Below are 17,089 nucleotides of genomic sequence, written 5' to 3'. Positions count from 1 at the left end.
TCAAAAACAAGTGACTGCCCCCTGGGCAGTCCAAAACAGTGTTGAAGCTGCCATTTGTTCATGTGAAACTGGAGGTGGAAGCAGGAAGTGACAAAAGCTGCTATCTTTTAAATGTGATGGTAACTTCCTGTGCGGGGCTTTTGGCACTTTGAACTTGGAGTTGAAGGAGCTCTGGTGAGACCTTTGACTGCTTCTCTTTGAATTGTCACGTGGGTAAGTTAAGCTGACTCTTCTTCCCTTGGCTTTTCTGGAGACTAGCCTCAAGGAGGCCTCTCTTCTTAGAGGAGGCCTTGTAGCTAGAAGCCTTATTTAATTAACCTCTGTGCCCCCTCTGCTGGGGCCTCTAAGATACTTTAGAACTTTATAATACTTTAAATATCCAGACCAACCATAATCTTTCCCATTTTTCACTCTTATAGGCAGAAGAGTCATACCGGCTAGGCAGAGGGTAGGTTAAGTGACTTGCCCACAGTCTTACAGCTAGGAAGTGTCTGGGAGGTCCAGAGAATCCAGGACCTCCAGTTTCCAAGCCTGGCTTTCTATCCACTGAGATGCATAGCTGTCCCAAGTGCTATATTCTTTTTTCTGACTCTTCAATTCTCCCTCCTGATGTAACTTTGAGTTTGATTTTTGGACATATTGATGGTCAAAAATAACAAGCTTCCAGTTTTTGTGGACCAGCCAAGAGAACATACCCAGCACACAATTAGAAATGTAACCTCTTTCCAGTTGTAAAGTCCTGTTCCACTCCATCTCCTAAATATGTTTTCTTCCTATCCTGTGTTGCCCTAACTTTAAATTCTTGTTACCTCTCAAATGTATTAGGGTAAAAAGTTTTCTAGCCTGATCTCTTAAACCAACCCTTCATAATGCTGTCAGGGTAATTCTCATTCTAATCAAGTCACATTCCCTTGATCAAAAACATTCAGTATTTCCCATTGCCTAAAGAATAAAATGCTTTATTCTTATCATACTATTCAGGCTTTTCATTGAATTTCCTTCCATTATGCCTCAGTTTGTCTAAATTCTTCTCTTCAAGGCATAATTCATATACTACTAACTCCTTGAGGTCTACCCAGATTCCTTCCAGCCCAAAAAAGGAAAAAAAGGCCTTCTCTGACCTTTGCTGTGCTGTGCTGTTTTTATGTTTTTACTTGTCTCCCATGACTCTTTGCTCTACTATATGTTCTTAAGGCAGCAACTGAAATTCTTTTTTTTTTTTTTTTTTTTTTTTAAGCCCTTACCTTCTGTCTTGGAGCCAATACTGTCTTTGTATTGGCTCCAAGGCAGAAGAGTGGTAATGGCTAGGCAATTGGGGTCAAGTGACTTACCCAGGATCACACAGCTGGGAAGTGGTCTGAGACCAGATTTGAACCTAGGACCTCCCGTCTCTAGGCCTGGCTCTAGCTACCCAGCTGCCCCCTGCAACTGAAAATCTCAACTGAACATAGCACAATTCCTTAAACATGGTGCTTAAATGTGGAATTGTTACTGAGAGACTGGGTCTAGAAGAGATCACTTTCATAGAGGTGATAATTGAACCTATGAGAGTGAATAAAATTGAAGAGGAAGAGAGAACAGAGATAAGATTAAAAAGCCAAAGGTTAGGGGGGCAGCTGGGTAGCTCAGTGGATTGAGAGCCAGGCCTAGAGACAGGAGGTGTGTGACCCTGGGCAAGTCACTTGACCCCCATTGCCTACCCTTACCAATCTTCCACCTATAAGTCAATACACAGCAGAAGTTAAGGGTTTAAAAAAACAAAAACAAACAAACAAAAAAGCCAAAGGTTAGAACCTTGAGGAATACTGTCTTTTAAGAGGTGGGGAGGAAAATAAGAGGTTGGGCAAACAACAAAATTAGGCTAGTTCCGTATTCAAAAACCAAAGAAAAAGAGTATGAAAAAGAAGAGAAGATGGTCAGCAGTGTCACATGTTACCAGGATATAGGAGACCAATAAGAAATTAGGAAATGAGTGGATTTTTTTTATTTTATTTTTTACAAATTAACTGAACTTGATTCTCCAGGCACTGGTTTTCTTAAGTATATGAGCATTACAGTATATCAGGTTTTTTGTTTGTCTGTTTTTTTAATCCCTTTTCTGCAGATAAATTAATGGCAGTTTGCGTGCTTGTGATTGGCAATGGGGGAAGGGAACATACCCTGGCTTGGAAACTTGCTCAGTCTCAACATGTTAGACATGTGATAGTTGCCCCAGGAAATGCAGGAACGGCCAACAATGAGAAAATTTCAAATTCAGGTAAAGATATTTTGATTCATAGAATGTTTGATCTAGAAAAACCCTTAGAATTCATCTAACATCATTTTGTCAGTAACAGGTCTAGTTATTTTATGTTAAGTATTTATGTTATTAGTATTTGGGTCTCCTTTATTTCTGGCTTTTTTGGTCATAAAAGAATGGCTTTCCCTCAATAAGAAGGCATGAATCAGTTTGTAGTAAGGAAATAATTTTATACCAGTATCTTAATAAAATTAGATTAATATGATATTGACAATTATATAATGCTTTGAAGGTTTTAAAGAACTTTATATACATTATCTCATTTGGTTTGTACAAGAGATAGTAACTTGCCTAGGCTCAAAGTGTCTTTTGATCATACATCTTCCCCACTGCAATCCCATCACTGTCCTTATGACACATATCAGAATGGACTAGTCTGATAGAATCCCATAACAACATAAAGTTTTGTTTAACCATTATATTATTCACCTAGTGAAACTAGCCATAATAGTGATAGCAGCTAATATAAAGCCAACTTTTGCAAAGGGCTTTATATGACTTATCTCATTTGGAAATATAGGTAGGAATATTATTCTGGGGCCCATGTGTTGAAGTATATTGTGATGTTCCTGATAAATATCTCTGCAAAATTTCTATTTAAAGGCTGATCTGTTCTTAAACCTGTAAAAGGAGACTTCCTTTTGAATGAACTTGAAGATAGCAAAGGTGTTTGATATGGAATCCTATTGCAATGTACATAAAAGGTACATTTTGATTGATGGGAATGCCATTTGCAAAAAGCAAATGTGTTTGAAAATAATACGTTGGTACACTGGGGTTCTGTGCAAAAATACAGTGCTCAGCAGCTGCAAAATAACTTGTTCAGGAAACTAGCTTATATTTTTATGCTAAAACTATTTTCCCAATATTTAAGAGATTTTTTAAATTTAATATAGTAGTACTTGGGCTTTGCTATGAAATAAGCCTGGGTTTACATTCAAAACAAGGAAATTCTCTATATATTTTATTTTTTTGCAAATAATTAAACAAAATAGCTTCATTATTTAGTAGTTCACTAAGTAACTTCAAGAACTTTGGGCCTGTTGCCAGTACTTTTTACATAACAACTGAAAATAAAGTGAATTTATATGTTCTTTAGCTTAATTTTTTCTTTTTTTTTTTTTTTTTTTAATTCTCCATTAAATTCAGTTGCTTATAGGGAAAAACAAATAGAATTTAGGGATTATATGTAAGTAAATTACTGAGAGATTTACCATTAGAAATTAAAATAGTTGGGTTTTTTTTCTCTCTACAGCTGTGTCAGTCACTGATTATACTTTGCTTGCTCAGTTCTGCAAAGATCAGAAGATTGAACTTGTAGTCGTTGGACCAGAGGCTCCTCTTGCTGCTGGTAAAGTTGGAAAACTTCCAATTTCCTTTTGTAAGATTGGCTTTATGGAAGAAAGTATTTAATAATAAACTTTTAGGGTTAAATTCTACCTCGGATAAAATCGTTTTCACAACATGGAGACTATTTTAGATGGCTTTCAAAATATCAAAAACAAAACCTTGGTATAAAAGAAGTCTTTGACGGTACAGAATACCATTTAATATTTATACAAATTGACTAAATTCAATGCAAATAAATTATTTTTACTGAATTTAAGAAATATTACTAAATTTCCATTGTTCATGGAATAAATAAAAGGTAATCTGGAGGCTTGGCACCAGAGTTTTAAGCATTTATTAATAAAAAGAGAATTTGATAGAGGTAGGGAGAGATATCTCGGCCTTTCTAACTTAAAGTAGATCAGGTCCCAGATTTTAGCCCAGCGTGGTCCCTCCACACTTCACTGCCACTTGCCAAGTGTCAGCTCAGGAAGTCAATCTATTCAACAGTGAAAGTAAAGAGAGCCCCTCCTTCCCATACTTGCCTTTTAAACACCACTAGCTTCTCCCTCTGTAGCCATGTTGCATGTTGACACACGTGCTGATACTAGACCCTGATCAACATCCCTTAAATAATTTACTTCACACAGACAATAAAAATTGAATTAAATAATCATTAATAATTCATTTTGTGTCCCCAATCATTTCCAACCTAATCTCTTTTTAGTTTAAGCTGAGACTTAATAAGTCAGGGATATGTTTTACTATTTACCAACAAAAAATGCTATACAGAGATTTGGTTATATCAGTGGTTCCCAAACTTTTTTGGCCTACCACCTCCTTTCCAGAAAAAATATTACTTGGCGCCCCCTGTCACATACTATCACTGCCCCCTTTACAATTATTCACCACCCCCAAATGCACCAGTGGCCATCACTGCCCCCCTGAATCGCTGCAGCACCCTCCAGGGGTGGTGGTGCCCAGTTTGGAAATCACTGGGTTATATTGTCTGATAATCTGTTTTAAATGGCTGTACCTAAAATGGTACACCTTTCTTAGAATCACTTAAGGGGGCAGCTGGGTAGCTCAGTGGATTGAGAGCTAGGCCTAAAGATGGAAGGTCCTAGGTTCAAATCTGGCCTCAGACACTTCCCAGCTATATGACCTTGGGCAAGTCACTTGTCCCCCATTGCCTACCCTTACCACTTTTCTGCCTTAGAGCCAGTACACAGTATTGACTCCAAGGTAAGGGTTTAAATTTAAAAAAAAAAAAAAAAAGAATCACTTAAAACCAAACCTTATCATGACAATGTCCTGTTTTCTGGCAATTTAATCTGTTGATTGGGAACATCAGTGCATATGGCAGAAATGACCTGTAATATTTTCCATTTGCATTCATCTTGCAAAATATAATCTAAAATAATTTTATTTGTAGGAATTGTTGGGAACCTGACATCTGCAGGAGTGAAATGTTTTGGACCCACAGCAGAGGCAGCTCAGTTAGAGTCCAGCAAAAAATTTGCCAAAGAGTTTATGGACAGACATGGAATCCCTACTGCAAAGTGGAAGGCTTTCACCACACCTGAAGAAGCCTGCAACTTTGTCATGAGGTAGAATGCTATCTATCTATGAATAATAATTATCTTGTATCTGTGTTTAATTATCCTTTATTTTTCCCATGCATGCTTATGATATTGTATTGATTTCACTATAATGATAATAAATGTTTATTGATTTAATTACTTAGCTACTTGTTGTTCCCTCTTAATTTTCTTTTCTGTATCATTGTGCATTTCCAGCCCCACTAAACATGAATGTACCCCTAAGACTGGTTCTGTGTTCTCATCTCCCTGACTTTTTTTTCCTCTTGATTTCTTACTAACTACTGGACCCTCCTCATCTCTCACTCTTGTTGTAATCGTTTTCCTGTTTAATCTCTCTCCCCTTTCCAGTCTGTCCTTAGAGAACTTAAATAACCCAACTCTAATTTTTTTTGTTTTATTTCTATTTTGAGCATTTTCCCATAGTTACGTGTTTCGTGTTCTTAGCCAATGCACAATTCCACTGGGTTTTACAAATTATCGTTGATTAATACCTAATTCCATATTATTGATACAACTCTATTTTTAAAAACTCTTCAACCTGACATTTAAATTGTAAATAAGATAAAATATATTTATATAGTACAATACAATATCTGTGTTTTATCCATTTCATAGTTTGTAAACTTATTTTTCCCTATCATCTCAGACTTCTGCAAAACTCCAAAAAAATTCTCATTTAATTTCTTATGCCAAGCCACAATATATTGAAACCACAATGGGGAAAGTTGTGGTGTAGTTCGTTGTATCTGTGTGACAGAAAATTGAATGACCTCAACCTGTCTCTATTTTAAATACTACTCTGTCTCAGTCTCGATTAAAAATTAAGATAAATTCATTTGGAGAAGCAATTTAGTTTATAATGCTGCCTACAGAAACTACATGTGAAAATAATAATGTTTACTTACATGTGATAGTGAGTAATTCATCCAAAAATATCACCTGACAAGAATTCTTTTTCTTCTTCAGAATAATTATGTTTTTTGTGTTTTCGTCATAATCATTACCATGAAAAGACATTTTGCCTTCTAATTACCACTTCACATCAAATCCTCTCTTATCCCCCAAAAACAATTAAGCAAAAATATCTGGCATAATTAGTAGTTCATGACAATTTATGTTCCTTTACAGTGCAGACTTTCCTGCTCTAGTTATAAAGGCCAGTGGTCTGGCTGCTGGAAAAGGTGTAATTGTGGCTAGTAACAAAGAAGAGGCTTGCAAAGCAATTAAAGAGATAATGCAGGTATGATAAAGAGACATTGGGGTTTTCTATACTGAATGTCATGTTTAAATATTAATTTTCTCAATGAGAGAGATACATGATATAAATATTTATATCATAGTATTCCATGGGCCTAGTAGACACTCCAGAAATGCTATTTTATATTTAAAATTGTAACATAAAGAAACCAAATTGTAATTGTCTCGGTTAAGCTGGCTTCAACTATTGCGGTCCAAGAATAAACAGAAAAAGAAAATTTGGGGGCTCAAGCTTAAATAATTACTTTTTCTCATTTTATTCCTAATTGAGATTATTTATAATGATCAAGGTTTTGTTTTTTTGAGAACTTCCCATAACTTCTTATACTTTTCTTTTAAAAAAATATTTAAGCAAAGCCTTCTGTTGGAACAGTTCCTTGTTATAGTTTATAAGTTTGAGTCCTTTCCTCTGCTGTCTTTGACCTCCTTAGTTTTCTGTGGGAAATCAACATCTGCCATAACCCTTAAATTCTCTTATTCTTCTCCTTATTCTTCTTGTTTTGAGCTTTAGACCAGGACTTCAAACCCATCAAGGGAAATGTTAAAATCTGATTCCATAAAGCCTTAGAATTCTAGAGTTTGAAGGAAATTAGCATGTTTATGGGAGCTGTGTGATAGGCAGACGCACCAGTTATGATTAGTCCCCACACAACTTTGAGATCTACACCATAACAAGGTGCCATGCTCCTATTACAAATACACAGCATACACCTATATACTTGTGGCTTCACTTTTATTCCAGTTATAACTGCAAAAAAGATATGTTCCACAGCTGTTTAAGACTGGAAGTTGCAGTATAGTTGTCTTTTTTTGCTTCTCAGTCATCTCAATGTCCCTACAATATTGCATGAATCCCATCTCCACCAACCTTAATCAGAGGGCATTCAGCTTCTGCTAAACACCTGCTAACAGACTTCATCTCAAAAAGCAACCTAATACATTTTTAAAGAGCTTATTAGAAAACTCTTCGTTTAGGTTGAGCCAAAGTCTATCTAACCATAACTTACTTTATTCATCCCAATTCTTCGTCTAGAGTTGGGAAGGATAAATCTCTTTTCTTTGTGACCACCATTCATATATTTAAAAGATACCTGAGTATATCCCTGTAAGTCTTTTCTCTGGGCTGTATATTTATAATTCTAGCCAAATCTCTATATTTCCATCCTCTAATATGTTGTAGTTTTTAGTCCTCTCATTTTCCATCCCATGGAACATTGACGTCCATCATTCCCTTACTGCTACAGATATTTAAAATGACAGTTTTTCTCAAAGTTTTTGTTATCTTCACCAACCACTACTTGCTGGTTGCTCAGAATAGCCATTTGGTTCATTGCTTTCTCTCTACTTTATGAAATACCTTTTAAGAGAAACCAAGCAGTGCTCCTAAAGAAACCATTTTTTTCTTTCACCTTACTTTCTGTTAGAATCTGCATTTTTGTGATTATGATACATGATCACAATATGAGAAATAGTTATATAATGTTTTCTATTTGGTTTATAGAAGCGAAATAAAAACTGCCATCTTAGGCTGTGCTGATGTTATATTTTGCTTTGTGAGCATGAGATTATTGATTTGAATCTTTTAAAAAGGTAAATTAGTGATATCAATACATATGTTATATTTCAAGTTGAAATATAGTATCTTTGAGCATGACAAAAAAATCTAGTAATATAGTGGTTCCTTCCTAATTTGGCAAAAAATCTCAAGTAAAGGTAAACCTATAAAGTTAATGGTATTTCATTTCAATATAGGATAAAGCTTTTGGAGCTGCTGGTGATACTGTTGTAATTGAAGAAGTTCTTGAAGGAGAAGAGGTGTCTGTAAGTATATTTCCGTCCATAGTGGGATTTTTGGTTATTCAAACTCTTTGTCTTCCTGCTAGAACAGTTTTTAAATTAATTCTTCCCCATCAAAAAAAAAAAAAAACTTAGTTTCATCTTAGAGAAATAAAGCGTAGTCCCAAAAGAGGAAGAGATACATATAATAATTCAAAAAATTACATCTTCTGTAGCTAGAAAGAGGCTGCTTTCTCTTCAGCTATACCAGAAGTGCTCTTTGTGGAAGATGGGGCTGGAGGTGTTGGTCCCAAGGCAAAAGAGCAGTCAGGGATAGGAAATGGACTTACTCAGTGTCTCACAACTAGAAAGAAAATGCCTGAGGCCAGATTTCAATCTAAGATATCCTTGCCTGGTTCTTAATCCAGCCTTTTAATATATTTTTAAAATTATTTTCCCTTTATTTACCAAAGTAATAGGCATATTTGAAAGTAATTTTCTTCTGTGGTGAGTTATGAGATAAGGAGCTCTGTAATCAGAAATGGCTGGTAGGGTCAAGTAAAATTTAACATTCTAAATGTTCTAGTTCTTTATGTATAACTTCTTAGGCTTGTGTGTACCTGATTTTTTTCTGCTCAAAAGCATCTATGTGTTACCTTATAGGATAAATTTCACAACTTTTACATCAGTGATTTTTAAACACTTTTCATTAAATGTAGACCTAATAAATGGAAAAAAATTGTCTTTTCCCTGTAGTGTTTGTGTTTCACTGATGGTAAGACTGTGGCCCTTATGCCACCAGCCCAGGACCATAAGCGATTATTGGATGGAGACCATGGCCCCAATACGGGAGGAATGGGAGCTTATTGTCCAACACCACAGGTAAGTAAAGTAATAATCTGTAAATTAGACAAGTATTCTTATTATTATTATAAAAAAAGTATTTTACCAGATACATAAATAACATTTCCACATCCAAAGTTACATAATCCAAATTGTCTATATCCCTCTCTTCCTGGAGTTAGCAAGCAATTTGACCTTGATTATACATTTATCATCATGCAAAAAATATATTTCCATGGTCATTTTTTAAATGAATAAATCTGTAAAGCCAAAAACCCCAAAACATGTACCCAAATAAACAAGTGATAAAATCATATGCTTCCATCTGCATTCCTGCTACCACAGTTCTTTCTCTGGAGATAGATAGCATTCTTTGTTAAGTCCCTCAAAATTATCATGGATCCAATTCATGGATCTGTGAGCAGGGGGAGGGAAAGAACATGAATCATGTAACTGTGAGAAAATACTTAAATTTGTTTTGTTTTTTGTTTTTGTTTTTTAAGCCAAAAAAGTTTGTTTTTTAATAAAAATCAAATCTGACACTGCTAAAAAAATAATTGTCCTGGATCATCCTGTGGCTGAGATTAGGGAAATCTGTTAAAATTGGTCATTCCATAATATTGCTGTTAATGTGTACAGTATTTTCTTGGTTCTGCTTATTTCACTCTGCATCAGTTCATGTAGGTTTTTCCAACTTTCTGAAATCATCCTGTTCATCATTTCTTACGACACAATAGAATTCCATCACTATCATATACAAGAATTTGTTCAGCCATTCCCCAATTGATGGACATCCCTTTTAGTTTCCAATTCTTTACCACTACAAAAAGGCAGCTATAAATATTTTTGTACACATAGGTCCTTTCTACCTTTTTTTTATCTCTCTGGGGATACAGATCTAGTAGTGGCAATCCTAGATCAAATATACATTGTTTTATAGCCCTTTGGGCATAATTCCAAATTGCTCTCCAGAAGTGGTTGTATCAGTTTACAACTCCACCCACAGTTGTAAATTAGGCAGGGATTATTAATGCCTATTTTATTGGTGCCAGAACAGACATAAATTTGCCTATCATTATAAAGCTTGTAAATGGCTATTCTGACTCTAGAATACAGGACTCATCACTCCAGGCTCCTAATGTCTCTAATATTCCCAGAGCAGAGTTGCTTTCTAGAAATTTTGAATTCCATCAACATAAATTATAATTATCTGTGATGTCAAAGAAAAGTCCTAGGGAGTTCCTTGAGACACATAAAGGTTGTGACCTGCCCGCAACTCATTATAGTCAGAGGTGGAGTATTAAATTCTGGTCCTGATTCCAAAGCTTATTCCACTCTGCCCACTCTTGTCACATTGCCACTAATTTCTATGTCATGTATATTGACAAACAGATCTTAAGAAATTAAATTATGTTTAGCAAGCTCTGTTTTCTGATTTATTGAGCCTCCTTATTTATTATGCCTCCTTTTTCTTTTTTGTAATGAAAAGTTCACAATGTATTTAAAAAGCTAAGCTTAACTGTAGTTGGAACAGATCTTCCCAGGTTCCTTTTTTTCTTTTCTTTTTTTTTTTTTTTTTAAACCCTTACCTTCCATCTTGGAGTCAATACTGTGTATTGGCTCCACGGCAGAAGAGTGGTAAGGGTAGGCAATGGGGGTCAGGTGACTTGCCCAGGGTCACACAGCTGGGAAGTGTCTGAGGCCAGATTTGAACCTAGGACCTCCCATCTCTAGGCCTGACTCTCAATCCACTGAGCTACCCAGCTGCCCCCAGGTTCCTTTTTTTCTACATCCTATTTATAAATATTAAATACCAGCCAGATTACAACTTTGACTTTGTAACCATAGTTCTCCATCTTAATGGGCAGGTGAATCATAGTTTCTGAAATTCTTAAATAATAGGAACATGCCACACTTTCGAAATAAAGTAAGAATAAATATGAGTGCAAAAATTAGCGTGTACAAAATACTGAATATAACTGTCCCAAATTGATAGTGCAGAGACAATATTACTCTCTTAAATATATGCCATATCAGTAAAACTTTCGAAAGTGATTTCATCAGTATAGGGAGCTCACCAATAAGAGAACTCACTCTAGCAATGTAGATTGGAACCTACTCTCTAACAGTTGCCTAATATACCATGGTTGAATGATTTACCTGGGCACATATAAAGCCAGTAGGTGTTGGGGTGATTGAATAATATAAATAAGCTCTTAGAATTTTTGCAGTAAAATAATACTGGGTTCCCTTAGCAGGAAGTAATGAATGATAAGATCAGTGTAGAATTTGTTAACTGTTGCTGCTTGATTTCCTGAGAATAAATCCTATTTGCTAATTATGGTACCTGAGTAGATATAGGTCATTTTGTATTTGTAAGATGACATGCTGGATTTTCATATTCATATGAAATCATATTAGTATAAAAATACATAAAATAATTACCTTAAAAATAATTTTCTGGATTTTTCCTAGGTTCCTAAGGATTTGTTATTGGAAATTAAAAATACCATTCTTCAGAGAGCAGTAGATGGCATGCAGCAAGAAGGCATTCCATATATAGGTAGGAACATTGATCTTTGAGTATCACTTTGTAGAAAATCTCAAAGGTGCTCCTGTGTCATTCTACCAGTCTCTGAAATAAACAAGAAATGAACAAAATTGGCTTATTCATATCAAATAAATCAGAGCCTTTAGAAAATCATTATAAAAAATTTTAAGCTATGTAGCTATGTTCTCTTCATTAGTAGATTTCTGCTCTTTATTGAAGGAATATTGTATGCTGGTATAATGCTTACCAAGAGTGGCCCAAAAGTTCTGGAGTTTAATTGCAGATTTGGAGATCCAGAATGCCAGGTAGGTAAAAATTAATACATAAATTCTCAAAGACAAGTGAAATATGAATGTGTGTAAACACTAAATGTTCATTCCAAACTTGTCATCCTTCTTGGAGTAATATTTTTTCAAGCATATTACATATGTCATTCCTAACATTCCAATGATTATGATATGGAAGGTATTAAAATTATCTTTTAACTCTTCTGTGCTATTTTTTTAGGTAATTCTTCCACTTCTTAAAAGTGATTTTTATGAAATAATCCAATCAATTTTAGATGGTCAGCTTTCTAATTCTCTGCCAGTATGGCTTGAAGATAGCACTGCTGTGACCGTTGTCATGGCAAGTAAAGGCTATCCAGCAAACTACATCAAAGGCATAGAGATAACAGGTAATTCAGACAGCTGTTTGGTTGATCATCACATTGGCAAACAACTCTTCCTTTGTTGCTTCTTTTCTAGGACTAGCTTCTCTGGGGTTGTAGGAAATTCACAAATATTTTTATAATTTTAGCCTTAATGGATATAAAAAATACAGTCATCAAAGTACTCTTTTAGTTGGTTCTGTTAGCCTTGGATCTATTTTTCAGCATATGCATCCACTTCTACCTCCAGTGGAGTGTTAATCACAAAAAACATTGATTGAGGTTTTGGAAATTTTAATTAAGAAACTTCAGTGTCCATCATGAGAATACCAGAATTTAGAAGGATTAAGTTTGACATAAACACTGTGATGTGAAGCAAATAAGTTTGGGGAGGGGGGTTTAATCTCTTTTTTCTTGTCATTACTTGTTTAAAAATGTGTTTAAATGTCATCTCTTTCAGGAATTCCTGAGGCTAAAGCTTTAGGCCTGGAGGTGTTTCAAGCAGGCACAGCTCTGAAAGAGGATAAAATAGTAACTAATGGTGGTAGAGTTCTTACAGTAACAGCCGTCCAGAGAGATCTGATGTCTGCTCTTGAAGAAGCCAATAAAGGAATAGCTGTTATAAAATTTGAAGGAGCTATTTATAGAAAGGACATTGGCTATAGAGCTATCTCTTTCCTAAAACAGCCCAGGTAAAATTATTATTAAGAGAAATTAAAGTCATTATTAGCTCAGACCTAACCTGCATTGATTAATCCTGTACTTGTTGGTACAAGATGAAATGTAGTGTGTTTTTCCCTTAAACTAACCTAGACCCCATTTTAAGATCTTTATATACTGCTGTGGAATGAAATAATTACAAATGGCTTTGAACCAAACACAGCAGCATTCTAATTAAATAGAAAAAGTTCATGGTAACTTCCTATAAGTTAGGAAAACATTTAAGGATTTAAAAATCATGCTAATGTATTATTATTTTACACCATCAATAGTTATCCTTTTTATAATACTCATATGATTTTGATTATGTGCATTTGCCTTATTGATGGTCATATTCATTGTATTTTAAACAAGACCAGTTTACTGTTATATGTCCGTCATATCTGCAGTTAATGATTAATGAAAATTTCTTTTGATCATCATGTGCAATGATAATCTTGTGGAAACAATAAACTACATTTTTTTTTTTAATTTTGGTGTGTACCCTCAATTTTTTTAACCCTTGTCTTCCGTCTTAAAATTCAATAGGAACTATTGGTTCCAGGGCAGAAGAGTAGTAAGGACTAAGCAGTTGAGGTTAAGTAACTTGCCCAGGGTCACACAGCTAGAAAGTGCTTGAGGCCAGATTTTAATTTTCCTGTCATTCTATACACTGGGCCATCTAGCTGCCTTTTCTAGCCTCATTCTTTTCATCATACATAGCATGTGATCTTATTTTAAATATTATGAAAAGGTATTGTATATATGCTGTAGATAAAATGGAGAAACATTCATATGACACAATTTTGAACTGGTATTATCAGGCAACTTTTTCCCAGTGTTTGTGTGTTGTTTTGGTTTTGGTTTTTAATTAAAACCCTTACCTTCTGTCTTAGAATCAATACAGTGTATTGGTTCCAAGGCAGAAGAGTAGTAAGGGCTATGCAATTGGGGTTAAGTGACTTGCCCAGGGTCACACAACTAGGAAGTGTCTGAGTTCAGATTTTAACCCAGGACCTCCCATCTCTGGGCCTGGCTCCCAATCCATTGAGCCACCCAGCTTAATCATTCTTATTTGCCCATTGCTTATTTAAGATGTTCTTCCATTATTTTATTCTGTTCAACTTAATGAAAGTGTACATTCTTAATTCCATCATGGATTCTTTAATTCTAAGTTATATTTGAGGGAGTTGATTATCCTCTTCACTTTTCCCCCCCCAATTATGCATGTCTTTAATGAGAAACTCTCCTTTGATAATCCAAATTAACCTACATACAAACTCTGCTTCCTCATTGACATAGTATTTCTCACAAGGCTTATTAGATTTCTTATGTCATCATTACCTCAGAAGTCAAACCTTTTTTTTAAGCTTGGAAATGATAGTGTTTTACTGTCCAACTCTGTAATCCTAAAATTGTTATCACTAGTAAAAGTCTGCATAATTTCATGGAGAGTCCCCACTCCTGAATAGCATAAACAGTCATGTGCTGTGTCCTGTATCAAAATACATTTTTATAGCACCCTAACGTATACTTTATACACAACAGTCCTGTAAGATGAGCAAAGCAAGAATTAGTATCCCCATTTTATACATAAATGTACATATACATTTTATACCCTTTGTTATATAGGAAACTAAAAGCTTTAAGACATGATTTGCTTCCAAAGCAGCAACTAGGTAATATAGTCATTAGAATACTGTACTTGGAAAAACCTGAGCTCAAATTTTGCCTCACCTAGTAGGTGTGTCACTCTGGACATAACCACTAACCTCTTGCAGCCTCAGTTTCCTGATATGTAAAATGAGATTGTATTCTAGCTTGCAAAGGCCCTTCCATTTCTAAAACTATGAAATTATTTGGTGAGGAACTGCTGAAATTGGAGTTGAGCCCAAGTCTCCTGATATCTACTGTACCAGGCTGCCTCTTATTAGAATAGTGCATTGACAAGAGAATTATTATCAGTGAATTTAGATCCCCCTTTTGACAGATTTTATATAGTTCTTCCCTTCTGTCATATCTTCATGATGAAATTGAAGACTGATGAATATATATGCTAGTACAAACAAGTACATGACCAATTTGATCAAGGCCTAGTTTTCTAATTTAGTAGATATTCATGACTTATTTGCAGTTATTCTTTAGTATTCAAACAAAAAGCTGAGGAGGCAAAATGACCTTGGTCATTTTGCCTTCAAATCAAAAATAGTTTTAATAAAAATTGTATACTATAGGCTAATATTGAGGGCACTGGGATTTTATTTGAGAATTTTCTTTGTATTTCATTAATCTATGCTATAATTAGGTCATATTCTAATGTAAGTATCCTTATGACTAGAAATTTTTATTTTATTCTTTATTTTCATCCTTAGTACCTAGAATAATGCCTAGCACATACTTAACTACTTTTTGGTTAATTAAGTGATCATCACAAATTGTTATCATGCCTTGTTAATAATATATTACAGGGAAGTAATTACCCCTCAGATAAATTACAGCTTAACATTTTTAATGTTTTAGAGGCCTGACTTACAAGGAAAGTGGGGTGGATATTGCAGCTGGCAATGAACTAGTTAAGAAAATTAAACCTTTGGCTAAAGCTACCTCCAGACCAGGTAAGCCAGATCCTATCTTTTTGGATCCTTAATGACTTTTTCATTTTAAGTTCATTTTGTTGATATTCCTTTGGGTTTTTATGACATGTTGAAATTTGGACTTATACCTCACCATCACCAAATGAATTTCTTTAGCAAAATAAGAGTTAAGCAAAACCATCTGACAACACAGTCTCATCTGACAGTACTATCAGTATTCCACACCAACAATTCACCACCTTTTCTGAAAAGAGATGGGTGCTTCCTCAGCTATTTTCAATTCCTAGGTTGACAATTATAATTAGCATTTAGCTCATTTTTGTGGGTGATTTTTCTTCTATTTATATAGTTCATAATAAAAGTTCTCTTTTTTAAAAATTCTTAATATGGGGGCAGCTGGGTGGCTTAGTAGATTGAAAATCAGACCTAGAAATGGGAGGTCCTGAGCAAGTCACTTAACCCCCATTGCCAGTCCCTGACCACTCTTCTGCCTTGGAACCAACACATGCTATTGATTCTAAGACAGAAGGTAAAAGTTTAAAAAGTAAAATTCTAATGTAGCTCATGTAAGTCTTCACATCTTTCTCCATAGTCTTTATTTTCATGTTTTTATGACACAATATATATATTTAAAACATGATTTGTCTGAAAATACTTCTATATTGATCAGCTGCTCTTCATCTTACATTTAGAAACATTTCAGATAAATACCACGAGAAGAAATACAGGCACCTTTTCAATAACCAATAGGCCTTTTTACTCAGAAAATTTAAAAATATGTTAAATATTTACTTTACCCTGTTATATACTATATCCCACCTTCCTATGATTAGATACTATGGAACATGGGGGGAAAGTGCCTTTAGTTTAAATAATTTAGTTTATGATCTAGTGTTCTTGTATTAAATATACTTTTAGCACACAATTTTGATCCAAAATGTAAAATCATGCAAAACATAATAAGAATTACCATAATTATATTCTACAACCTTGCTCCATCCGGCCCAACATTCTGTAGCTTAGAAGAGGACTTAGACCAATATTTTAGGTTGGAATAATTTGCCGCACTGCTATCAACAGCAAAGGATGAGCAATAGGGAATGACTTAAAGCTTTGGTGCATTTGGGGGCAGCTGGGTGGCTTCAGTGGATTGAGAGCCAGGCCTAGAGATGGGAGGTCCTGGGTTCAAATGTGGTTTCAGATACTTCCTAGCTGTGTGACCCTGGGCAAGTCACTTAACCCCCATTGCATATAGCCCTTACTACTCTTCTGCCTTGGAACCAATACACAGTATTGATTCTAATTTGGAAGGTAAAGGTTTTTTTTTTTTTAACTTGGTGCATAGATGGAAAGTACTATTTGTATAATAAGAAGTATACAATTCAGAGAACTATGGAAAGATGTTTATAAACTAATACGGAGGGAAATAAGTGGAAAAACTAAATACCATGAAGTAAATGAACTAACTAATAATAATAATAATAATAA

The 17,089-nt window shown here is 34.8% G+C and overlaps 1 protein-coding gene across 1 annotated transcript in view; it reads left to right on the top strand.

Moving 5' to 3' along the window:
- The first annotated feature begins 1,722 nt into the window (after positions 1-1,722).
- The window catches only part of GART (phosphoribosylglycinamide formyltransferase, phosphoribosylglycinamide synthetase, phosphoribosylaminoimidazole synthetase), a 36,595-nt gene continuing 21,228 nt past the window's right edge, over positions 1,723-17,089 (top strand). Inside the window, exons 1-11 of the mRNA XM_044670214.1 lie at positions 1,723-2,257; positions 3,555-3,650; positions 5,064-5,238; positions 6,361-6,472; positions 8,242-8,310; positions 9,022-9,156; positions 11,593-11,671; positions 11,879-11,964; positions 12,167-12,335; positions 12,769-13,000; positions 15,528-15,622. Coding sequence (XP_044526149.1) covers positions 2,113-2,257; positions 3,555-3,650; positions 5,064-5,238; positions 6,361-6,472; positions 8,242-8,310; positions 9,022-9,156; positions 11,593-11,671; positions 11,879-11,964; positions 12,167-12,335; positions 12,769-13,000; positions 15,528-15,622 — 1,393 coding nt within the window. The 5' untranslated portion in view covers positions 1,723-2,112. The remainder of the gene's footprint in view (positions 2,258-3,554; positions 3,651-5,063; positions 5,239-6,360; positions 6,473-8,241; positions 8,311-9,021; positions 9,157-11,592; positions 11,672-11,878; positions 11,965-12,166; positions 12,336-12,768; positions 13,001-15,527; positions 15,623-17,089) is intronic.

Source organism: Gracilinanus agilis, chromosome 3, assembly GCF_016433145.1.
Source record: "Gracilinanus agilis isolate LMUSP501 chromosome 3, AgileGrace, whole genome shotgun sequence".
In the NCBI taxonomy this organism is placed as follows: domain Eukaryota; kingdom Metazoa; phylum Chordata; class Mammalia; order Didelphimorphia; family Didelphidae; genus Gracilinanus; species Gracilinanus agilis.
This window is presented reverse-complemented; position numbering and strand designations above follow the sequence as displayed.